At 32.4% G+C, this 26,596-nt stretch overlaps 1 protein-coding gene across 2 annotated transcripts; it reads left to right on the forward strand.

Annotated features, from left to right (window-relative positions):
• Positions 1-3,835: 3,835 nt before the first annotated feature.
• Positions 3,836-26,383, forward strand: LOC140060307 (von Willebrand factor A domain-containing protein 3A-like). 2 transcript variants are annotated; one of them, XM_072106459.1, is made up of 33 exons: positions 3,836-3,945; positions 4,344-4,565; positions 4,928-5,123; positions 6,085-6,209; positions 6,387-6,470; positions 6,734-6,788; positions 7,042-7,143; positions 7,503-7,609; positions 7,843-7,968; positions 8,359-8,467; positions 8,926-8,991; positions 9,402-9,533; positions 9,959-10,097; positions 10,337-10,440; positions 10,675-10,850; positions 11,126-11,245; positions 11,370-11,444; positions 11,593-11,687; positions 17,107-17,423; positions 17,737-17,790; positions 17,986-18,096; positions 18,294-18,378; positions 18,476-18,598; positions 19,318-19,415; positions 19,573-19,725; positions 19,913-20,059; positions 20,265-20,371; positions 20,741-20,885; positions 21,190-21,341; positions 22,635-22,761; positions 23,788-23,923; positions 25,106-25,138; positions 25,705-26,383. In XM_072106459.1, exons 1-33 carry the CDS (start codon positions 3,926-3,928, stop codon positions 25,761-25,763), a joined length of 3,900 nt encoding a protein of 1,299 aa, XP_071962560.1. In that variant the 5' UTR covers positions 3,836-3,925; the 3' UTR covers positions 25,764-26,383. The 2 variants fall into 2 exon arrangements, with proteins under 2 accessions (XP_071962560.1, XP_071962568.1); XM_072106467.1 differs by lacking the exon at positions 25,106-25,138.
• The last annotated feature ends 213 nt before the right edge of the window (positions 26,384-26,596 follow it).

Here is a 26,596-nt window from a genome sequence, read left to right on the forward strand (position 1 = left end):
GGTGTTCTGTGGTTGTTTGTGTGGTATATTTTCTAAATACATTTATACATTTAATTAAACGATAACATTCAGAACAACGTGATGAACTTGTTACTTGATTTTTTGGACCAAAAGAGATTTGTGGATAAGGAGAACTTTACCAAGAAGCTGGTCAATTTGTAAAGTTTTATCTGGTGAGCGTGAGGTGATGGTTTCGTGCATAAAATTAAATAGGAAGTGTATTCACCTACATTACAATATTATATTTCTGAGCACCAACAACCTGCTTATACACAATACAATACACAATTGTTTTGAAATGAAGTCTTCAGACTTGCAGACGGAAATTACGGTGTTAGTTTCGTACAGAAAATAGTGAAGATTTTTAAATTTTTCAAGTTTTCAGCAACCATAATTAATAGGCCTCTATAAACTTTAATTTAATTTTCTGTCATATTGAAGGGTATTTCAATCAAAACGCGCCAATATTGTGCTATGTTATGAACATTCTAGTTATAAGAACTTTCCTTTAAAATAATATTAGGAACCACTGAAAAAAAGTATATAAAACATATACTGTATCAAACTTAGCTCAATAACCACTGGACTATTAGTAAACCGACAAAAGACCATTTGACTGACAATTATGGCGTTAGCATCCATAACAATACATGGAGGTGATTATCAACTTTACTTTTATGAAATTATTTATCTGGAAACAAACACTTATAATGGTACAGAGTTGCTAGATGACGAACAAGTTCCACGGCATGGGTAAGACCAGTGCACTGCTGAACGGTATCCATGTACTGCCGGTTTTAGTCCAACCAAAGTCTTCTGGTTATGGAGCATTCTGCTGTGGCTGTAGACTGGTGGTCCAAATGCTTGCTTGGTATATGGATCTGTTGGAATGCTGTAAAAGTGCATCCTGCAATAAACAATTTAAAGATTGTTGTCCATTGTCCGTGCCTTTCTTGAAAAAAGATCTTGTCTTAGCTCAGTAACACTTCTTAAAGTACTTGTCGTATAGATGACATGTAAACTCCTCTAGCAACTGGAATTGAGATGAGTTGACTCCTAGAGATTTGAAAGGGTGATGTGCCATGAAAAGAAAGGCTTCTGTGACTGCTGGAAATGAGTTCCACGTCTCCCATGCGGAGTGTTTTGCTTTTCCGAAGAACTGGGATGTAGTATCGGACCCAGTAAATGCATGAAAAACTGGCAACCCTCTTGACTTATCCTCTCCTAGGTTATGGCAGATGGTATTTATATTAAAATATTGGAAGTGCTTACCCATGCCAAATGCGACCCAGATACACGTACCAGGATAACAGGCTATTAGATTGCAGAAAATACCAACCAGGATAACAATGACATCAGTATCAACATTACGCACCAAAATAACCCTGCTACCTTTCTTTAAGGCATCATCAATGTGAATGCACATCCTGGAGTCGGCCTCTTCATGGTCGCAGATTGACATAGGTTGAGTAGATGTCAACATACAACAGACTCGCCTACAGGACATATATCAAGAATTACTTACTAATTTAATATGCCTTTTTAATTAATTATTGGTATGAAACTGTATAAGTAAATTAATCGTTTGGTTACAAACAAAATAAATTAGTAGGTATCATAATAAAACTTACCTGATGTAATGTAAACTTCTTTGCAGTCAGAGTAATCATGGGTAGACTTTGTAGTTAAAAAGTTAAATAACTCCTCTTTATTTACTGGATCTTTCAGAAAGTCTGGAAAATTCCCTGGAATCTTTGTTTGTCCCCCAACTTTCCTCTTGACCCCTTTTCGTCTTTTTTCTCCTGTAGACTGCTTAAGACTATCTGTTCTGTAAGTGTCCCACACTATATCAATTCTGTTACTATTCTGCAGCTGCTGTCTGGTCCACGGTAGAAAGACCTGTCATACAAATGATACAAGAATAACGATCCGCATATAGAAGTGACCAATTATGTGGTGGTTAAACAATAGATACAATCCTGAATGCAAAGAATTAATGTACTCACCTTATCACCGTAGTCATCAAATGCATGGTTGCTGGAAATAGCATGGACAATAGCAGCTCCGTCAAACACCTTTACGTCAAAATATGTAGGAGGTTCAGGCTGGCCTTCAGTCTCCAAATGCTGTAGCAACTCAGACTTCTTAGTTGGTAGTCGAAGCTTTCCATTTACTGCCAAAGAGGGTGGCCATGGCTGGTTTTCATGCATGAAGAAGTCTTCCAAATCTCCATCACGAGATTGACTTGCAATATACAGTCGACTGAATAGGCTGCAGTCACTTTTTAAACTCTTAACTTGTTGCTTTGTTTTGGACACTGATTTTGACCATGGTGTGTTGAACAACGGCAGCTTATTCTGTTTGATGGCTTGTTGAATTGCAACACTTCTGTCGAGAATAACTTCCTTGAAATATTTTTTGCTACTGGGTAGTACATACATCCTGAATTGTACGAACTGTCACTACTGCACTTTCATTGCCACAATCTCGAGCATCCAAGACCAGAAGTTCTGAACAATTATCGAGGAATGGGTTGCCTGCATTGCTCAGGGAACTGCAAGTGCCGTTCAGCAGGTCTTTCTTGCACTGGTCTTTGTTACCCATGCCGTGAAACTTGTTCGTCATCTAGCAACTCTGTACCATTATAAGTGTTTGTTTCCAGATAAATAATTTCATAAAACTAAAGTTGATAATCACCTCCATGTATTGTTATGGATGCTAACGCCATAATTGTCAGTCAAATGGTCTTTTGTCTGTTTACTTAGTCCAGTGATTATTGAGCGAAGTTTGATACAGTATATGTTTTATATACTTTTTTTCAGTGGTTCCTAATATTATTATAAGGAAAGTAACTGATACAGGATAAATATATATTAGTAGTTCTATTACAAAAATGAATGTTGTTTTTCTTATAACTACAATGTTCATAACATAGCCCAATATTGGCGCGTTTTGATTGAAATCCCCTTCAATATGACAGAAAATGGCATTATTTGACCTATATATTCCGTCTGAAGAGAAATCATATATTTTATATGTGTATTGCAATGTACATGTCATGAGCTTTAGTTTGATACCAAACTTGGTATGTATATACGAAGATTTAAGTTTTCACCTAATTACGTAATACTAAAAAAAGGGCGTGGTCCAAATGACGTCGTTAAATTGTTCCAATTTTTGGGCACCCCTTCTAGGATTGTTAGATATACCCTAAAGAAGGTTTGTGCCAAATTTGGTGCTTTTTTCACAAAATGCGGGCAAAATGCACAATCTTCATAAAAAAAATGGAAGTTAGCAACCCTGCTATTCCCTCTGCTTCACAGTGGGCTCTCATTCTATTCTAGTGGAACTCCTATTTACAAGGGATGGGTCGAAGGAAAGTGACCATTAAAAATAGACCGGCTCGGCTCTTCACACAAATGACGTTAGGCCTATATCATATTTATTTAAAGGGCCATCTCAAAACGATCAATTTTATTGAACATTATTATCCCTATTATTACAAACAATTTTAAACCGAAAATCAAAATTGTTTTATAAATTATTAAATTTTACGATATAGAACATAGAGATATTAATACTAATAGGCAGGATGTATAGTATAACGACTAAATATTTGCTAACTTACACCCGCATTGGTTAAATACATTTAAGTACAGACTATTCTAGTATAACAAAAATATTGTATTTATTTAATTAATAAATATTATAATTTAGTTTTTAGTACGTCAACAACTTTGCCTACGTACAGTAGGTGTGTTTACAACACGACGTTTACATTTTAAATTGGGCTTCGATACGCATGACTAAATCGCGTAACCAAAACAACAATTTATTGGTGGTGGTTGATTGAGTAAAATGATAATTTCTTTTTGAATTAATAATTATGTTTTTACAAATAAAGTAACTTTTAAAATATATCTCAATGGATCAACGAGGATTTAGGTTTGTATTTATTTATATCTCATTATATAATTGTATGTAATTCTTTCTTAAAACACAATCTAGCCTAGCTAGACCTAGCTAGGCTACTCTATCTAGCTTAGTAGCCTCCTTAGCTAGCGTACGCACAGCAGCAGGAGGCGGGTCAGGCTTTTATTAGTAGGCGTACTCAACTCAACTTGCTGTGGTCCGTGGCCTATATATTAGAGGCCTAGGATAGGCTATCTATAATTGTTATTCCTGTTTCGTCATTTGATTAATTGCAGCAGTACAGACTCCTACTAGCTAGGCCTAGGGGGCCTAGGCTAGTTAGGGCCAAGAAAGAAGATTTCTTGCATTTTTTTTTCCATTTTATTTTATAATAATTTGTACAATATTCATACTCATCTTTTTTACTACAGACCCAGTAGTGCACGACCTCAGTACCGCAATGCATACTCAAACTATGGAAATCATGATAATAAAGAAGAAGAAAATGAATTAATTAGACGTCTTGCGTTATTGGGGGATAGGGAATATGGAGTTGAAGAAGAAGAAGAAGAAGAAGTGGAGGAGGAAGAAGAAGATGAAGAGAATGAACAAAGAGAAAGTTCTGACAATAATTCTAAAACCAATGGAAGCAGGTAGGATAGATTAGTAAACGAGATAATCATAATTATTAATATAAAATAATATTTTTATTGTTGTTTGTTATTTGAAGACAAGTAGTAATGTACTTAAGAAGCACTGACAATTTTCACTAAACATGTAAATCCATATGATGATAATGCATATAATAGCATAATTATTACATAAGATACTGAAGTTTGTTGAAAAGGAAATATTGTAAAGAATATACTGTACCCCAGCAGCTTAGAATGGATTTGAACCTTTGAACCCAAAAACCCAGTATTAGATCTATCTTACTACAAAATTATTAATATCTATACCAAGGCACTCCAACCATGTTTTACTGGTAATCTAAATCGTTTATTGTATCTTACAGAGTATTCCTAACTCAATCAAAAGATGAACTGTCAAGTCGTCGAAAACCTCTCCAGCGAAACCCCCAATTGGCACGAATACGAACACGAAAACTTGACCGTGAATCCAGGCCAGGCTGGTCAGATGTGTCCACACGGGATGTAGCCCCTACACCGGATATGTACGTCACAGATGTGAACCAAACTCATGATGCAATCGTAAGTCAACATAGATTTTGATTCAGATTATACTATGGTAAAATACAGTTACTGAGCTACACTATGGCTGTCATTTAACTTGTTGTAAATTTCACAATGCATTGGGAATGAGAATAGAAGAAGAAAAAAAGCAGGACGACGTTTGTATTCACTGATTGTATCATGATTTAAGTTTATGGGTGAATTCAGGCTTAGTAACTTACCCAGATAACTTGTATCTGCCAATAAGTTTCCATTTCCATTTATCTCTTATAATAAATCTTTCTTAAAACTGTAAATTAGGATAGTGTTAGATAAATTGTTATTTTTAAACTTTTATATTTTTATACCATTTATTTTAAGGATTCTTTTGATGTAATTTCTATGTTCTTTATCAGTTCCTTGTTTTTAGGACCCAAGTGGAAATAAGTTTTTAACTTTTCTTGGCATTCCTTGTAATCAAGGCTTGTGTTTCTGTGCAATTGTTTTTTCTACTTTTTATGCATTGTATTTTATTGTGTTTTAACCTTGATTACTAAATAAAGAAATTCAAAATTCAAAATTCAAAATCCATGAAGTCAACTTAGTGAGTAAATTAACCTGAACCCACATTTCCTAGTATTCTCAACACACCAAATTCAAAAACAATTTTTAACATACACACATTATAGAGAATATATATATAGACATACAGTATTTACATTTGTTGCTATTCAAACAATTCACTGGACTGTGGTTGTTTGAAGAATACAAAAGTAACTAGTAACCAATACCTGAAGCTGTAAAAAAAAACTGAAATTAATGATCTAGCTTAAGCTCTGTCTACACTATCAAACTTTATGTTTGTGCCCATATATGATGATGTCCTATCACTAGTATGTTTGGGCATATCACTACCACATTTGGGCCCATCACACTTTTTTTGTCAAACTAGTTTGATAGTATAGACAGAGCTTTACCATGCATTTTTTTTTGTTAACAGAGAGCAAGAGACATGCGTGCTGCATTTAATGAAGGACAGAGCTCGGCTGATTGGCTAAATACTCACAGTGTGGACACATTCAAGTTAACTCTCAAAGATTTACTTGCTAAAGGAGTTATAAGAAAGTAAGTTTATAGGCACTTGTTGTTTGTGTATAGATATTGTCACACAGAAAAGAGCATGATTCGATCTTCGATGATTGACCACTTGACCACTATTCTTTTTTTAAATATTTCTTTCTAGTTTACAATTTTTATGCATTATATGGATTTAAATTTGTAATGGTTAATTCATTTTTATAGTCCTACCAATGCTGTTGTGTCTAAAGGTCAACACCTTCAGTTTGAAGCCAGTCTTGTGAATGAGTTTGAGTACAAGTTATATGAGTAAGTTCAACAGCTAAATAATAATGACAGCAATGTGTTGAATGACACTATTTTAGTTAATTAATTTGCATACATATATAGTAGTGCTGCCAGGAATTTGTTATATCATATTTAGCATACCTGAATAAACCAGCATAGGCCTATGGTCTAGAGGAGAACAAAACTGAAAAAGTAACGACAACTTGGAACACCCCTCCAAAGACAAATTAAACCATAAATAAATATTAACGTTTGATTGTTATGAGATTTTGTTTGCTTTTCAGAGCTATAGAAATGTATCACAATCGAATAAAATGGCTTCTACAAGGCAGCAGAAAGGTAAAATATAAAACTAAATTAATTGTTATAGAAAATGATATGAAAAGAAAAATAAATAATATGTCCATGCACACTTTGACCAATAGTTGCTCTGATTGGAGACGTCTTGCTAAGGTCACTATGTCGCAAGACATTCAAAATTAGTGATGGTGATGATGACTTGTTATTTTTATAATGATTCTTAATTGAAAAACCTTCAGATTGGTAAGATTATTTGGTCTGTTTTGTAATTGATAAATCCGTATTGCCACAGGTATTTGGTATGGTAAAAGGAAACAAAGTAGCAGTAATGGTTGACACCTCTGATGCTAATTGTGGATTTGGACGATTGGACCATTTCCGACGATGTTTAACTGTGAGTGTCAAATTATTTCCATTTCAACAGATTGCTGGTCATTAGCCAGTCTGATGCTGAACACAGTAGACGACCCTGATCAATTTTAGAATATTAGGTAATGCGAGAGGAAGGTCAGACCAAAATTTTAAATAATGATAAAATGAAATGCTGAAAACCTCACGTGGATCCACATTCAGTTGTGGTAATGCCTGAGGCCCATGGTTTAGGGACCCTAAGTGACCTTCCAACCTGCGTGACATATTTTAATGCCTGTTTTTTTCTTATGGGCCTTATGGGTTTAGCCAATGATCGCTCGACATTATTATTTTCCATCATAATGAGATCCCATATAAATACATTTTTCTTATTGTTTACAGGAACTAATAGACGATCAGCTTCACTCAAAGGAGATGCTTTACTTTCAGTCATTTGCAACGAATGTCACATCATCATGGGATTCTCCCAGGTTTACTAACATCAGAGTGTAAGTCCACAATGATTTCAATTGTCATATATTTAAGCAAGGTTTTTGTTAAAAATCATCTGCATAAAAAAAAAGTGGCCATTTGGAGCGCACAATTTAAGAAAGCCTCTAGAATCGAACAAATAGATGAGACCGAAACCGAACTAGTAGCAAAGAAGTCTCGGTCTTAACAAAACCACTGATTTTGAGTAAGTTTTCAGTTTACAATTCTCAATTGTTGTCACTGTCTTTAGGTTGAATGAAGCAAGAGGTTGGGTGAACAGCTTAGTTGGAGGTGGAGGGTGTAACCTTATGTTGGCTCTCAAGGCCATAGCAAGAGTACCTGATGTTGATTCAATTGTACTTGTCTTAGGAAGCTGGTATGTAATCTTCTATTCATTGTATCCCTGGTTTTGTCATAATTATATACAGCAGTGCTGCTATTAATAGGAAAACCTTTTGTACTCAACAAAGGGCCCGTTTATAGAACACGCTAAATCAACACGGTTCTACGTTGGCGTGTTGTATAGATAGAAATGGATTCCGTGTAATTACAAAACCACCTGGAAAGGCTACTTGAGGACCTGCCAAATTTGCCGGTTGGTGAGTTGAAGTAGCCTTAGTGTATAGCCATAATGTCGCCATAAAGGGGTTAACCATGTATTAAAACATATTTCCCCATAGTCATTTCACTGAAAAGTTGCCTAAACCTTTATAAATAATTAGTTACCAAAGGTTTGTGAAGATTTGGTTTTATTTTTGTATTTCAGTCCAGACCAAAGCTCGGAGGTAATGATAGATTATGTACAACAGCTGCTAGTCGGTAAAAACGTCTCTATCAATACAGTGGCTTATGATTGCAATAACCACCTCACAAATGTAAGAAATCATTATTATTGATATTAAATGTTATTGGCTATGGTTGAGTGGATATTCCTACAATACATTCTGGATCGAACAGATTTGTTGAACTGTGTCTTTCTAACATCGATGAGACAACCCATAAGTGGATGTTTATATTCACTTTTAGGATTATAATAATTTTTTTTATTTATATTGAAATATTTAAAACATTTTTGCATTACAAGAAAATAAGTTAGTAAAAAGTAAATTTTTAATATTTTATCAAATTAAAATGATATATATATATATTATTTTGACAATTAAGTATCAGTGAATATTAATGATTTTTAGTTGTCAAAGTTATTTATTATTCATAAAGATTGTTAAATAGTGTATAAAAATAGTAAATAATATGAATGTATGAAATTTAAAAAAAAACACCTTTTTTTTAAAGTGACAATAGTTTAATAATTAATTATTCTCTTCACACATAGATGACATTGAGGCGTCTTGCGGAGGTAACAGGAGGTCGTTACCATGTGTACGCTTCAAGTTCAGTTGTAAGTTAACAGCAAATGTGATATTTTAATTTTAGAATTCTATTAATAAATTCTATGAATATTGTGAATATGTGGTTTTTTAACTTGGAACAGTTTCTTTATAAAGTTCATCCAATTTCAATACTGTTGGTTACCACTAGAAAAAGAGAACAGCATATAACTAGCATCAAATAGTGATTCTAATTAACCAAAGAATTAATTAATCTAAGAAATCTGCTCCTCAAAACCTGGTTCTAAAATTGATAATGGTATATAATGTATAATGGTTTCAGGGTTAAAGGACAGTGACTTATTTAAAGCCATTAACATCTTAACATTTGGAGTCTAGCAGTACAGAGGTATTGCTTAAGAGAAAAATATGTCAATGAACTTCCAAAATCATGTGCTAATTATTATATTTATTTGATTAGGAACAAATTTACACTGGGACAGACATTACATTGCTTCTTAGAGAGATTAAAGTAGCCCAGGATGTAATCAACAAGATACAGGAGATGAGACAAGGCATGGTGGGAGATGCTCTCGTCAGCATCCTTAATGAGGTACAGTAAATAAAGAAATTATTGTAATTTATAATCTCCATCAAAATAAAAGATAAATGATGTAAAAGGAAACAAATTGCACTTATTATTCAGCAGGTTCCTAATATTTATTACTTTATTTTTATGAACTTGTTATGAAGAACTTAAAAATGGCCGTTATTTTCATACAAACATGCAATATCTAAAAAAAAATGCAGGCCAAAACATTTTACATAACAATAATATCAACAATTGCAGTAAGTTAAAGTCATAAAAATGTATTTTAAATTTTTCCTAAACCTAATAAAAATACCTTAATTAGCCCATGGACCTAATTTATAGGTTCATGATTAGCCTCAGTCATTTGGGGTAGAAACCTCGCGTCTTCAAAGGGTTAAATAAAGGTTTATAGTACAGTAATATATCTATATATATTTTCTTTTTAGATTTCATTAGAGGTACAGAAGCTGCCCCAGTCACGATTTCTCCCAAGACCTCCAAACCACACTGGAGCTTTGACAATTCAAGAACAACCATTCCATCCCAAAAGCTCAGAAGACTGGCTTAAACAAAATGGCTTAAAGGGTAGACTAACTAATGCATTTTCATATAAAATAAATATAAATTGTTAAAGTTTTTTAGCTCTGTTACATACAATCAAGAGTTTAAGGCAAGTGTGTATAATGCCCTACATATACTACCAATTAGAAGAAATTAACAGTATATAAGTCACTTTAGGCAATTTTCAAAATCAATTTTTTTAAAGTGTGTTTTGTTGGTGTTTTTATACTGTACAATGAATACATCTCTGATTGCTCTTACAGCTAAGAAGCTAAGCTTATACCAAATTATGGCACCAAATGCATTTGCTCCTATCGAAGAATTCATTCCAGTAATAAGAAAGTCAGTCAGGTCAACTTTACATGAGGTAAGACTATTTGAAGTAACAAACAAATCCTATTACCTTGACTTACCTTGGTAAATACCTCAAATACACTCTTTAAAGCTCTGTCTACACTATCAAACTTTATGTGATGTGCCCATATATGGACATGATGGTGTTATATCACTACCATATTTGGGGACATCAAACTTTTTTGTCAAACTTGTTTGATAGTGTAGATGAGATTAAGCCATAAAAATGTGCCACTTTTTCTCGCAGAAAGCAATGACACAATTTGAATGGCACGATGGCTCCATCAGGAATGTCCATGTGGATCCTGCTCAACTCTTTGATTATCAGAAACAGCTTGGAGCTATTGTCAAACTATATGAAAAGAGAGTTGATTGGCTATCCAGAGACAGTAGACGTTTATTTGGAACCATTACTGAGAAAAGGTACAGATTTAACAGGGGTTATACCGCTAACAAATATACAATACACTAGTATTTTCTTAGAAACTTTGATTTATTATTTAATTTATATACTGTGATGTAGTCTACTGTAATGTAGTCAGGGAAATGCTGTAAATAAGCCAGCTGATTTGTCCTAATCTGAGGTTATAATAGTCATTGCTTAGTATATTGAGAACCAAAAAGACACACAACTGCAAGATCAAAATCCTTGGAGCTAAGCTAAGATTAGCTTGACTCAAGTTATTTGTTTTCTGCAGAATTGTGATGATGGTAGATTTATCAGCCTCTAACATCAATTACTTGGTACACATTCAACATTCATTAAGAATTCTCTTGGAACAACAGCTCTCCAACAAACAGTCTTTTAACATCATTGGGTATGTATTAAACATTATTTGATATATGTATTAATGTATTATTAATAGATTTATAAGAGTATTGGAAAACTTTGTAGAAGAGCTATTAAAACATTGTAAACCTATTAATTCTATTGTTGTTCAGATTTGGAAGTGAAGCCCACTGCTGGAAGCCATGTCTACAAGAACCTACAGAAAAGAACCTTCAAAGTGCATGGAAGTAGGTCATCAGAAATAATTACACATTTTTAATGTAAATAACAGTAGATTTATAATGTGTCATGTACAAGGTGGAAAAACACTGATGTAATATAGATAACAAGAATATAAAAATGGCAAATGGGTTTATATTATTGTGTTGTATTCAGATGGATTCTCGGTCTTGAATGTGGTGGTAGTCGAAATTTCATGGCAGCCCTTCGTCTTTCGATGGAAACGGAAGAAGATCACAAGAAAATGGCAGGTAAGAAATTAAAGTGTGAAGTGAAGCATACTGTATCAGCAAACCTTCTATCATTATCACTTCTTCATTCATCAACTGTTTTGTTATCAAAGTTAATGTGAAATCAAACAGCAATTTTATTATTAGTCCAGCAGTCAAATGCCTATCTTTTATTTTATTATTAGTCCAGCAGTCAAATGCCTATCTTTTATTTTATTATTAGTTCAGCAGTCAAATGCCTATCTTTTATTTTATTATTAGTCCAGCAGTCAAATGCCTATCTTTTATTTTATTATTAGTTCAGCAGTCAAATGCCTATCTTTTATTTTATTATTAGTTCAGCAGTCAAATGCCTATCTTTTATTTTATTATTAGTCCAGCAGTCAAATGCCTATCTTTTATTTTATTATTAGTCCAGCAGTCAAATGCCTATCTTTTATTTTATTATTAGTCCAGCAGTCAAATGCCTATCTTTTATTTTATTATTAGTCCAGCAGTCAAATGCCTATCTTTTATTTTATTATTAGTCCAGCAGTCAAATGCCTATCTTTTATTTTATTATTAGTTCAGCAGTCAAATGCCTATCTTTTATTTTATTATTAGTCCAGCAGTCAAATGCCTATCTTTTATTTTATTATTAGTTCAGCAGTCAAATGCCTATCTTTTATTTTATTATTAGTCCAGCAGTCAAATGCCTATCTTTTATTTTATTATTAGTCCAGCAGTCAAATGCCTATCTTTTATTTTATTATTAGTCCAGCAGTCAAATGCCTATCTTTTATTTTATTATTAGTCCAGCAGTCAAATGCCTATCTTTTATTTTATTATTAGTCCAGCAGTCAAATGCCTATCTTTTATTTTATTATTAGTCCAGCAGTCAAATGCCTATCTTTTATTTTATTATTAGTCCAGCAGTCAAATACCTATCTTTTATTTTATTATTAGTCCAGCAGTCAAATGCCTATCTTTTATTTTATTATTAGTCCAGCAGTCAAATGCCTATCTTTTATTTTATTATTAGTTCAGCAGTCAAATGCCTATCTTTTATTTTATTATTAGTCCAGCAGTCAAATGCCTATCTTTTATTTTATTATTAGTCCAGCAGTCAAATGCCTATCTTTTATTTTATTATTAGTTCAGCAGTCAAATGCCTATCTTTTATTTTATTATTAGTTCAGCAGTCAAATGCCTATCTTTTATTTTATTATTAGTCCAGCAGTCAAATGCCTATCTTTTATTTTATTATTAGTTCAGCAGTCAAATGCCTATCTTTTATTTTATTATTAGTCCAGCAGTCAAATACCTATCTTTTATTTTATTATTAGTCCAGCAGTCAAATGCCTATCTTTTATTTTATTATTAGTTCAGCAGTCAAATGCCTATCTTTTATTTTATTATTAGTCCAGCAGTCAAATGCCTATCTTTTATTTTATTATTAGTTCAGCAGTCAAATGCCTATCTTTTATTTTATTATTAGTCCAGCAGTCAAATGCCTATCTTTTATTTTATTATTAGTCCAGCAGTCAAATGCCTATCTTTTATTTTATTATTAGTTCAGCAGTCAAATGCCTATCTTTTATTTTATTATTAGTTCAGCAGTCAAATGCCTATCTTTTATTTTATTATTAGTCCAGCAGTCAAATGCCTATCTTTTATTTTATTATTAGTCCAGCAGTCAAATACCTATCTTTTATTTTATTATTAGTTCAGCAGTCAAATACCTATCTTTTATTTTATTATTAGTCCAGCAGTCAAATGCCTATCTTTTATTTTATTATTAGTCCAGCAGTCAAATGCCTATCTTTTATTTTATTATTAGTCCAGCAGTCAAATGCCTATCTTTTATTTTATTATTAGTTCAGCAGTCAAATACCTATCTTTTATTTTATTATTAGTCCAGCAGTCAAATGCCTATCTTTTATTTTATTATTAGTCCAGCAGTCAAATGCCTATCTTTTATTTTATTATTAGTTCAGCAGTCAAATGCCTATCTTTTATTTTATTATTAGTTCAGCAGTCAAATGCCTATCTTTTATTTTATTATTAGTTCAGCAGTCAAATGCCTATCTTTTATTTTATTATTAGTCCAGCAGTCAAATACCTATCTTTTATTTTATTATTAGTTCAGCAGTCAAATGCCTATCTTTTATTTTATTATTAGTTCAGCAGCAAATGCCTATCTTTTATTTTATTATTAGTCCAGCAGTCAAATACCTATCTTTTATTTTATTATTAGTCCAGCAGTCAAATGCCTATCTTATTTTATTATTAGTCCAGCAGTCAAATGCCTATCTTTTATTTTATTATTAGTTCAGCAGTCAAATGCCTATCTTTTATTTTATTATTAGTTCAGCAGTCAAATGCCTATCTTTTATTTTATTATTAGTCCAGCAGTCAAATGCCTATCTTTTATTTTATTATTAGTCCAGCAGTCAAATGCCTATCTTTTATTTTATTATTAGTCCAGCAGTCAAATACCTATCTTTTATTTTATTATTAGTCCAGCAGTCAAATGCCTATCTTTTATTTTATTATTAGTTCAGCAGTCAAATGCCTATCTTTTATTTTATTATTAGTTCAGCAGTCAAATGCCTATCTTTTATTTTATTATTAGTCCAGCAGTCAAATGCCTATCTTTTATTTTATTATTAGTCCAGCAGTCAAATGCCTATCTTTTATTTTATTATTAGTCCAGCAGTCAAATGCCTATCTTTTATTTTATTATTAGTTCAGCAGTCAAATGCCTATCTTTTATTTTATTATTAGTTCAGCAGTCAAATGCCTATCTTTTATTTTATTATTAGTTCAGCAGTCAAATGCCTATCTTTTATTTTATTATTAGTTCAGCAGTCAAATGCCTATCTTTTATTTTATTATTAGTTCAGCAGTCAAATGCCTATCTTTTATTTTATTATTAGTCCAGCAGTCAAATGCCTATCTTTTATTTTATTATTAGTCCAGCAGTCAAATACCTATCTTTTCTTTTATTATTAGTCCAGCAGTCAAATGCCTATCTTTTATTTTATTATTAGTCCAGCAGTCAAATGCCTATCTTTTATTTTATTATTAGTCCAGCAGTCAAATGCCTATCTTTTATTTTATTATTAGTTCAGCAGTCAAATGCCTATCTTTTATTTTATTATTAGTTCAGCAGTCAAATGCCTATCTTTTCTTTTATTATTAGTCCAGCAGTCAAATGCCTATCTTTTATTTTATTATTAGTTCAGCAGTCAAATGCCTATCTTTTATTTTATTATTAGTCCAGCAGTCAAATGCCTATCTTTTATTTTATTATTAGTCCAGCAGTCAAATGCCTATCTTTTATTTTATTATTAGTTCAGCAGTCAAATGCCTATCTTTTATTTTATTATTAGTTCAGCAGTCAAATGCCTATCTTTTATTTTATTATTAGTTCAGCAGTCAAATGCCTATCTTTTATTTTATTATTAGTTCAGCAGTCAAATGCCTATCTTTTATTTTATTATTAGTTCAGCAGTCAAATGCCTATCTTTTATTTTATTATTAGTTCAGCAGTCAAATGCCTATCTTTTATTTTATTATTAGTCCAGCAGTCAAATGCCTATCTTTTATTTTATTATTAGTCCAGCAGTCAAATACCTATCTTTTATTTTATTATTAGTCCAGCAGTCAAATGCCTATCTTTTATTTTATTATTAGTCCAGCAGTCAAATGCCTATCTTTTATTTTATTATTAGTTCAGCAGTCAAATGCCTATCTTTTATTTTATTATTAGTTCAGCAGTCAAATGCCTATCTTTTATTTTATTATTAGTCCAGCAGTCAAATGCCTATCTTTTATTTTATTATTAGTTCAGCAGTCAAATGCCTATCTTTTATTTTATTATTAGTTCAGCAGTCAAATGCCTATCTTTTATTTTATTATTAGTCCAGCAGTCAAATGCCTATCTTTTATTTTATTATTAGTTCAGCAGTCAAAGGCCTATCTTTTATTTTATTATTAGTTCAGCAGTCAAATGCCTATCTTTTATTTTATTATTAGTTCAGCAGTCAAATGCCTATCTTTTATTTTATTATTAGTTCAGCAGTCAAATGCCTATCTTTTATTTTATTATTAGTCCAGCAGTCAAATGCCTATCTTTTATTTTATTATTAGTTCAGCAGTCAAATGCCTATCTTTTATTTTATTATTAGTCCAGCAGTCAAATGCCTATCTTTTATTTTATTATTAGTTCAGCAGTCAAATACCTATCTTTTATTTTATTATTAGTTCAGCAGTCAAATGCCTATCTTTTATTTTATTATTAGTTCAGCAGCAAATGCCTATCTTTTATTTTATTATTAGTTCAGCAGTCAAATGCCTATCTTTTATTTTATTATTAGTCCAGCAGTCAAATACCTATCTTTTATTTTATTATTAGTTCAGCAGTCAAATGCCTATCTTTTATTTTATTATTAGTCCAGCAGTCAAATGCCTATCTTTTATTTTATTATTAGTTCAGCAGTCAAATGCCTATCTTTTATTTTATTATTAGTCCAGCAGTCAAATGCCTATCTTTTATTTTATTATTAGTTCAGCAGTCAAATACCTATCTTTTATTTTATTATTAGTTCAGCAGTCAAATGCCTATCTTTTATTTTATTATTAGTTCAGCAGTCAAATGCCTATCTTTTATTTTATTATTAGTCCAGCAGTCAAATGCCTATCTTTTATTTTATTATTAGTTCAGCAGTCAAATGCCTATCTTTTATTTTATTATTAGTCCAGCAGTCAAATGCCTATCTTTTATTTTATTATTAGTTCAGCAGTCAAATGCCTATCTTTTATTTTATTATTAGTCCAGCAGTCAAATGCCTATCTTTTATTTTATTATTAGTCCAGCAGTCAAATGCCTATCTTTTATTTTATTATTAGTTCAGCAGTCAAATGCCTATCTTTTATTTTATTATTAGTCCAGCAGTCAAATGCCTATCTTTTATTTTATTATTAGTTCAGCAGTCAAATGCCTATCTTTTATTTTATTATTAGTTCAGCAGTCAAATACCTATCTTTTATTTTATTATTAGTTCAGCAGTCAAATGCCTATCTTTTATTTTATTATTAGTCCAGCAGTCAAATGCCTATCTTTTCCATAACCTGGCAATGTTTTCTATCGTTTTCATTTATGGATTTGATTCTCAAGACCATTAGAATGGAGAATTATTTTACTGAAAGGCTGTCAGAATTGAGCAATTTGCATAATTAATATAAACAAAATTGCCACTATTTTTGTACAAGCATGCTATATCTCTGGAAATACTGGACGTATTGAGTTAATTTTGGTGTCAAATTGTTCACAATGTGTATGTTTATATTAGCTGTAATAGAACATTTTTTGTAAAATTGACACACTTATTAGAATCATCATCATCATTACATCAACATCAAAGTATTACAAATGTTTTATCCACTCCTCTTCTAGTTGTTGAAGGTATCTACCTATTTACAAGTGGTATACCAGACCAGCTTCCAGATGTCATCTGCTCTTATGTTGAAGAAGCTTCAGTTGGCCAAGTCACAAAGATCCATACCATCCTCTTCAACGTTGATGACTACGATTCTAACGGCGCCATCCCAGGACGCTATGCCAACATCACACAGACGGCAGAATGTCTGCGAAATCTTGCACATGTTAGTGGTGGTCGGTTTCATTGGTTCAGAGAGACTGGAATTATTGAGAGTGATGATATCAAAGCTATTTTAGCTGAGATGGATAGGGCTGTGAATTATTCTCAGAAAGTGAGTACTTCAATAATTCTGTCATCTTTGTTTTTTTTAATTTTTTTAAATTTTTTTTGCATATTAATATCTAATAGTTTATATTTCATAATAATTAGTAATCCATAATGATATAATATGATTAGTTTCAATACTCTTTTGGTGGTGCAACTTGTAGTATCTATTTCATTCATTTATTATTGTTTTTCCTAATTTTTCATTTTCTAAATAGAAATAAAATAAATTGTATTGTATGGTAATACAATATAAGTTTTCAATATGTATAAATTCCATGTGTTTTACAATAAATTTGTATTTTAATTATTTGTTTCAGTGTGCAATGTTATTAGATACAGTAAAGAAGAGGATGCCAAGGACGAAACAAAATGTATGTATGATTCATTTTATTTTTTTTATTAATACACACAACATAAAGCTCTGTCCACACTAGCAAATATGGTAGTGATATGACAGCATCGTGTGTGCACATCACATTTTTTGTCACATAAAGTTTGATAGTGTAAACAGAGCTTAACACTATGTTAACAAATTTGTTTACTGGAGTTGTTTTGTTTATCCATAGGGAGATTCAAGCAGCGGAAATGAATCAAAGATGTTACCGAAGAGACCTACTTCAGGCAAGAAGGCTTTACCAGCAGCCCCTAGACATACTGAACTCAGTCGGGCTAGAATGGTAAGTACATTTCATATAGTAATAGCACTATGCATTAAATATGTATGCAAAGAATATGTCTATGGAGTTGAACAGAAATGAACAAATTAAATATAAATGGAAAAGTTATTTCATGAATAGTGTTTGCGTTTGAATACATATTTATGAGTATAATTGTACTTGAGCTTGACATCATTGTTTGTTGTCTTTTCTTTTAGGGACAAGATAGCCAAGAACATGAAGAGACTGTCAAAGCTATTGGATGGCGTCCTATCAGTGCCAACAAAAATCTTATTCCAACAGGTAATGTTAGTTTTCAATGGTTAGAATTTGATTTGGAAAATACTATAATCATTGACCTACTGTATGAGTAATGTGATGATAATACATCTAATTTCAGCTCCACAACCTCCTGTTATGTCAAAGAAATCAACGAAAGAAACAACTGCAAAGAAAACAACTACATCTGTGAAAAATAAAAGAAACAAAGAAGTATTCTACACAGAATTCAGAAATGAAGTTGGTGAGTAATGCAATCTGATTAATAATCTCGCCCACTAATTTGGGATTCTATTCTGTATTCTATCTCTATATATATATATATATATATATAAATCCAAAGGCAAATTACTGAAAAAAATGACAATGCTGTGGGTATCAGTGGCTGGATCTCAATGGAGATACAAAAATAAAAAGCGAAAAGCTAAATCAAAACGATAAAGTAAACAGCCAGAAAAGTTAGCAGAGCTTTCGGGCAAGACTAGCCCTTCATCAGTGCAAGTGAAGGAATTTTGCCTGATTTGTTTATATATATATATATAAACAAATCAGGCAAAGAACATTAATTCTAAACCGCCCGGTGATATACTGAAATTTAATTAATTAATTTGAAACGATAAAGATGAGGAAATCTGTGAGAATGAGAAAAAGTCACCCCAACCGAGACTCGAACTCGGACCGCCTGCTTGATATGCAGATGTCCTAACCATTAGACCACTGGGGCTTTCATGGTATTGTTCGAACTCGATTGGATAGCGACTCTTTAATATATATATATATATATATATTCAAATATAGCTCTGCTAACTTTTCTGGCTGTTTTACTTTGTCGTTTTGATTTAGCCTTTCGCTTTTTTTTGTATCTCCATTGAGATACCCACAGCATTGTCGTTTTTTCAGTATTTTGCCTTTGGATTTATATTTAAATATTATATTTATCATGAAATTGTTTGAATTTTTCAGGTGTTCTTCTCAATCCTGAACAAAAGAAGAAAAGGAAATTCAAACCCATAAACCATCCTATTATACCAGATAAAGAAGAACAAATCACAACCAAGTCTGTAAGTTTTATTAATTTAATTATTAAATAAATATTATTAAATATAATTAAATTGCATTGACTTTATGAGTCCTCTACCCTGATGTGTTTTTATGTCATTATCTCAATAAATGATTATTATCTCAATGAATGCATACTTTTATTTGTATTTATTTCAGTGGTTGAAGAAATATGGGCTGTCTAAACTGCGTTTGGATTTGAATAAGCTTGTCACCGGGCCGGACTGCGGCCACACTCAGAAGCATATTAGTACTCTCCGGAAGAACGTGTCTGCAAAATACTGTACCATATTTCCAAGTGTTAATATTAAGGTGCATAATCTTTCCAATGTTTATATTTTTGTTACCATTATCTGCATCTCACCTTCCACCAATGTGTATTTATATTGGGTATACCTGATTATATTATAAAATTAATTACTTCATTTTTCCATAACCATAAACATATATTTTCATATATCTTAAAGCATCACAATAATTGTTAAACTTTTTAATGCAGGGTACTGTGAAACATCTCCAGTTAAGGGCACATGAATTAAAAGAGTATGAAGATCAGGTGGCGGTTGTACTACGCAGGTACGTTATGCGTATGCAATGGTTGCTAGGCAGCAGCAGGAGGGTATTTGGATCAGTTATTGAAAAAAAGGTAAGAAATAAGTATAAATAACACCCTTATAGATAAAACCTTTTTTTAGTGTATATGGTTAGATTAAATGCGAGTGTATACAGTAGATAGACAAAAAGTAGACAAAATGGTGTATATTTTTTCTCATTTTCTGTTTTCTTCTGGTTTATATGATACTATAATTCCATATTACAATGTTTTCTATTGTTGTCTTTGTTTTTTAAAGGTTGTGATACTTGTTGACACATCTGGGTCCATGGTGTACCACATGGATGAGCTTAAAAGAGAGCTGATTGCTTTGATATGGGAACAACTCAAGAAAGAAAATATAAGGTATGCCTATACCTTCTTTAATTCAATTCAATTCAAATCAACATTTATTTCTTCCACAATAAAATAACAAATATCCAATATATTGTAAAGTGAATGGTTTACAGCCAATGGCTTACAGTAAATCTTATAAGAAAGTTTAGTTTAAAGGCCTACTTCTGCACACACACTTACAGTTTAACTGCCTTCTCTCACAATTTTTAATCAAGGTTACTCAAGAAATTAAAAGTATTATGCCCACATTTATCTAATGTTGCCTTCTTTTTGGGTGCATGCTAATGTTGCCAATGACTTATCCCATACCAAAGCTTTATTAAGGGCTACTTTAGCACAAAACGCAGTTACCACTAATCTTCTTCTTCTTCTAATTAGTTTCAACATCATCCGTTTCTCTGCTGATGTGGAACCATGGCGTCCGCGAGTAGTTGAACCAACCAATGAGAATTGTCACGATGCTGTTCGATGGCTATCCACATTTGTAGCAGGCGGTAATACTTGTACATTGGAAGCACTATCAGTAAGTAATTGTACCAATAGGTCTTGAGTGGATTAAAATAATAAAGACCTCAGATTGGGATAAATTTGTATTTTCACATCTATAATCTTTTCTATAAAATAGAAAGTCAGTGTTTATTTTAACAATAGACCTCTTAAAAGTTGAAACAAATTCTCGATAGGCTTCCCATGAGTATTGAATTGTGGTATTGAATACAAATGCTACTCTCTGGCACTTTCAGCTATTAACCATTTGATTGATTGAAGTCTATGTTTATATATAATGTTCAATAAAAAAGTAAACAATTTCATATATTTTTTTATAGTACGCTTTTGAGGATCCTCATATGACTGCGGTGTACATGTTGACTGATGGCAAACCAGACTGTAGCACGTCACGTGTGCTACAGTCAGTAGCAAGCTTGAATACGGAGCGTCAAGTGAAAATAAATTCAATCTCTTTCAATTGTGAAGATGAGTAAGTTATATTGGTGGTGTGTGGCTATGAGCGCTCACTGGCTAAACCCTGAGCTTATGGGCCCCTGAGCAGTGCCCACAGGAAAATACAGGCATTAAAATATGTCAAAAAAAGGCTAAAAACGCTGAGGTCTCCAGCGTTGGAGGGCCACTTAGGGTTGCCAAACCAGGGGCCTCAGGGATCTACGTTACGCCACTAATTATATTATAATAATACTGCCTTTTCTAACCATAGTAGAATATCTTTTGTCACTTCCTTCTTTTGTCCTTCAGGTCACTCTTAATTCCTCTATGCAAACACACTTCTTTTGTCCTGAACCTAAAATTGTATTCTCTCTATGGAATAAAATAGGCACAGATTAGAAGAATTGTTTAGTTTGTTCAGTGTTTTTAAAATAGCCTCTAAGCTTAGGATTTTTCTCATGGCTAAAAACATTGTTACTACCTAAACTTACAATAAGAAAGCATTAGTTGGATTGTCATCTTGTATTATACGTAAGTTATCTTTACCTGCAGAATCTGCGCTGAAATAACTAAGTCAGGATTATTTTTCAGAATTGTATTTTGTTAGCTTTAGAATGTTACTTATATTTAAATACATGCATTGGTTTTGATGTCACAAAATAACATAAATAAACTAAAGAAAAATGATCTTCAACCGCAGATAACTTGGACTTATGTTGTTAAAATAGCATAAACATACTGTTATAAAGTTCAATATTTTCTTTTAATCCTTTCTAATCAACGAGATTATCTTGAAATCTCATAAACAGTACATTCTGATTTATCTTAATCTTGTTGCTTGTCATCATTCGTCTTTTGACGGTCACATGACGAGAAGCGAATCCATTAACAGTGTTCTTATTTAATTCTCGTTGATGTTTTTGACCAATTCGGTCTAATCCCCTGTGATAGCTTAATCTTCAAACAGCATAGTTAACATTTAGGTGTATTGCCCCTTTTAAAGTTAGTATAGGAAAAAAACATTCATTTATTGAGAAGACCATCATAGATTGGTTTACTTTAGAATAGTAAACAAAGTTTTTCTTTTCAGAAAAAAATATATTTATTGTACTAGTACTTTTGTCTGTAAGCTATCACAAATTACTAAAGATGCAAGACATTCTTTATCATAGATTGTTTTACTTTATATAAACAAATCTGTCTATGTTACAACTTTGATTTTTATAGTTAGTATCAATATATCTTATTATTAGCAGAGTATTAGTCAAAAAGAGTGTACAAAATATGTAATGTGTTCTATTATTAAATTAGATTTAAATTTTTATTTCAGTACAGCAAATGTATTTCTTAAGCAACTAGCTGCTATGTCTAGGGGGCGCTATCACCGATGCTACGGACAGATGGATGGTGATATGTTTACCCACAAGCTTCTATCAGAAGGCTCTCAAGATGCCCAGGTAATAGCAAATGGGAATATTAGGTTGAAGAATATTCTGTTGTGGTAAAATTTCTCTCACTAAATCAAACCTCTTTGACTAGCAGTGGATGGAATGAGATTCTGATCTATTCCATTAATTTTGTATGCAACAACATTTTATGTAATAGCCTCTTTCTCTTTGTAAATGAGACCCGCTATTTCTATCTTCGTTTTTCTCTCTTTCGTGTAAGCAACCCACTTTTATTTCATTCAAACTTTTATCATTACATAAAGTCAGCATTTTAAAAAGGATATCAATAAAATCAATAAGAAATCTGTTTTTTTATATGGACAGCACATTAAGGCTGTAGCATAAAATGCACATTATTGTTTTATCCTTATTTTCCGTGTTAAGGTCAGAGAAATGAAGACATGTTGAAAAAACAACTATGCTGCTTATCATAATGTGAATTAATATTAATATTACAATCATTTTCTATCAACTTGTTTTAACATGTTCAGTATGTGCTCTTAATTAATTCGTCACTTGAGGATGGTACAACAATAATTAATTAAAAGTGCTCTATGCATTATTAGTAATACATTAACACACAGTTGATTTTCATTTTACATAATAAGCAAGTGTATCTAGCAATACATCTGCATTATTTAGAATTTTAGCGCTTTTAACCGGATTGTTCCAGTATTTGAAATAATTGCCGTGAAGGTTAAACATTCTTGTTCATTCAAGTCATTAGAAGTCGTTTTTCTCTTGTGGCATACTACTACCACATTTATTCATTCATCAATTCATATACAAATATTGCAACATTGAACACATTTATCAATACTTCATAAGCATAGGCAATCCAATGACATTTGTACAAAAAAGAACTATTATTATTATTTTATAAGAATCAAATATTGGTAATAATTAGAATTGGGGTACTACTATCTTGTAAGCTGGGCTACTATACCAATATTAATATTTTATTTATTTATTTCATTTTAACCTCCTTCTGCTCCTTCAATCAATGTTTTATTACAGTAGTATTCTATTTTCTAGTTTCCCCAGTTACCATGCTTTGAAGGGGATGATTTACGACTTCTTGGAGCAGAGATTAATCTGGCACGTCAGTTTTTGTCCCAATCCAGAACATTCCGGGATCTCTTTGCCACTACACCAAGCCCTCATGAGAACGGTAAGAACTAATATAATTGTTTTATGAACTGAAACAAATTGATTGGGGTATGCGATCATTGTGGGGCATTTAGGGTATGCCATCATTTTGAGGCATGAAGGGTATGCGATCAATGTGAGGCATGCAGGGTATGCGATCAATGTGAGGCATGCAGGGTATGCGATCATTGTGAGGCGCGTGGGATATGCCACTATTGTAAGGCGCTTGGGGTATGCCACTATTGTAAGGCGCTTGGGGTATGCCACTATTGTAAGGCGCTTGGGGTATGCGATCATTGTGAGGCACATGGGGTATGCGATCATTGTGAGGCACATGGGGTATGCGATCATTGTTATGCATGTGGGGTATGCGATCATTGTTATGCATGTGGGGTATGCGATCATTGTTATGCATGTGGGGTATACCATCATTGTAAGGCATGCGGTGTATGCCATCATTGTGAGGCATGCGGTGTATATGCCATCATTGTGAGGCATGCGATGTATGCGATCATTGTTATGCATGTGGGGTATACCGTCATTGTAAGGCATGCGGTGTATGCCATCATTGTGAGGCATGCGGTGTATGCGATCATTGTTATGCATGTGGGGTATACCGTCATTGTAAGGCATGCGGTGTATGCGATCATTGTTATGCATGTGGTGTATGCCATCATTGTGAGGCATGCGGTGTATGCGATCATTGTTATGCATGTGGGGTATACCGTCATTGTAAGGAATGCGGTGTATGCCATCATTGTGAGGCATGCGGTGTATGCGATCATTGTTATGCATGTGGGGTATACCGTCATTGTAAGGCATGCGGTGTATGAGATCATTGTTATGCATGTGGGGTATACCGTCATTGTGAGGCACATGGGGTATGCGATCATTGTTATGCATGTGGGGTATGCGATCATTGTTATGCATGTGGGGTATGCGATCATTGTTATGCATGTGGGTATACCGTCATTGTGAGGCATGCGGTGTATGCCATCATTGTTATGCGCGCAGGGTATACCATCATTGTGACACATGCTGGGTATACAATCATTGTGAGGTGCGTGGTTTCCCAAAACTCCTTCCCTTTAAACTTTCATGACAACTAATCTTTGGCTGGCAATAAAGAAAAGAATACTATTCTAAAGAATTATTTTTTAACTTACATGAATGATTTACATGTTTGTTTTCATAATGCTATCAGAAACAAGTGAAGTTGACAAAACCGATTTCAAAGGTGACTTGATTTTTCTTCAAACCCCTTTGGGCATAGTTTGACTATCGCTTTGCTATAGAGCTTAAATTATTAAGATTTATGAGAATTGAGAGTTGTTATGTACGCATTTAAAACATCTAAACTACGTAATGTTGGTCTTTTTATCTGATGCTATATATCATACTGTAAAGTGTTGATCCTTTACTCCATGATATTAGTAATGTAAACACTCTACATATTCCTTTGTAATATATCATTGTTAGTGTCAAGATTATTATTGCATATTTTATGTGCTTCTTGTGTATCTGTTTCTGCTGCGTTTTTTTCGAAACGAGAAATCTGTTGTTAATTAACGTAAATGATGAAAGATTCACTGCTGGTGCTTATTTGATGGTGGAGCCTTTTATTTTACTGTCGTCATTTAATAACAGTTTATTTTAGTACAAATAACTTCTCTTTATCTTTTATTTTCTGTGATGCCGCTTATTATACTGTACTCTTGCAATTGACATGTTGTGTGTGAAAAGGATATTGTTTGGTTTTGCAGTATTGAATTTAAAGTTGATAAGAATTTTATTAAATTACAGGTAAAAAACTGGAATCATCTTTGAGTAAATTACAACCTGTCAGCAGTGCCAGCAGTTGAGATCCTGCATATAGTTCTAAAACTATAAATCACTCAATAACACCATTTCTAAATATCTTATTTTAAATTGTATTCAATTATACTATTATTAGAAAATGGTCAGAGTATGTTGTGAAAAAAAAACAAACATGTTGACATAAAACACAAGATTTATTAGATGTTAACTGTTAACTGTCTTAGTGAGTGCAATAGTTGAGTCAAAGTTGAGCCATTTAAACAGATGAACACATGTCTGTAGATTTGAGATTTTGATGTGGCCTAGAGGCAGTGTCAAGCGTAACATGTAAAGATAAAGATGAGCGTAATCGTTTTATTATATATTATTAAAAATAATCATGCAATGTTTAAATAATTTTTAAAGTTGTCTTAAAATAGTAAGCCTAAATTAAATTTATTTGATATTTTAAAAAATCATGATAAGCTTTGTACACTTGCTTTGATTTAAAGTGTAGATATTTTCTCTATTATTAAACTGAGGTATGCAGTAATTTATCACCTCATCATTGACAGGAAATGTGATGCTGGATCCCCGGCTGGATCATTTATTAGGAATATAATTATGTCTAGAACTTCTTAACTTGTTAAAATAAAAGTATTGTCAAATTATTGCAGGAACATTGTAGGGTAGTCATTGTTCATGAATTATTCTGTCTTTATAATACATCATATATTACTAATTATACAGCATACAATTTCCCCATTGTTTAATATTTAATAAGTGCAATGTTACATGGCAGACAGGTGGTAAATTTGTTTATTACCCATAATCCACCATCTCACCAAAGCTCGCGCCATTTTGCAAAATCTGAAAATGCGCATACTCAGCGCGATTA

The sequence above is a fragment of the Antedon mediterranea genome, chromosome 1, assembly GCF_964355755.1.
Source record: "Antedon mediterranea chromosome 1, ecAntMedi1.1, whole genome shotgun sequence".
Classification (NCBI taxonomy): domain Eukaryota; kingdom Metazoa; phylum Echinodermata; class Crinoidea; order Comatulida; family Antedonidae; genus Antedon; species Antedon mediterranea.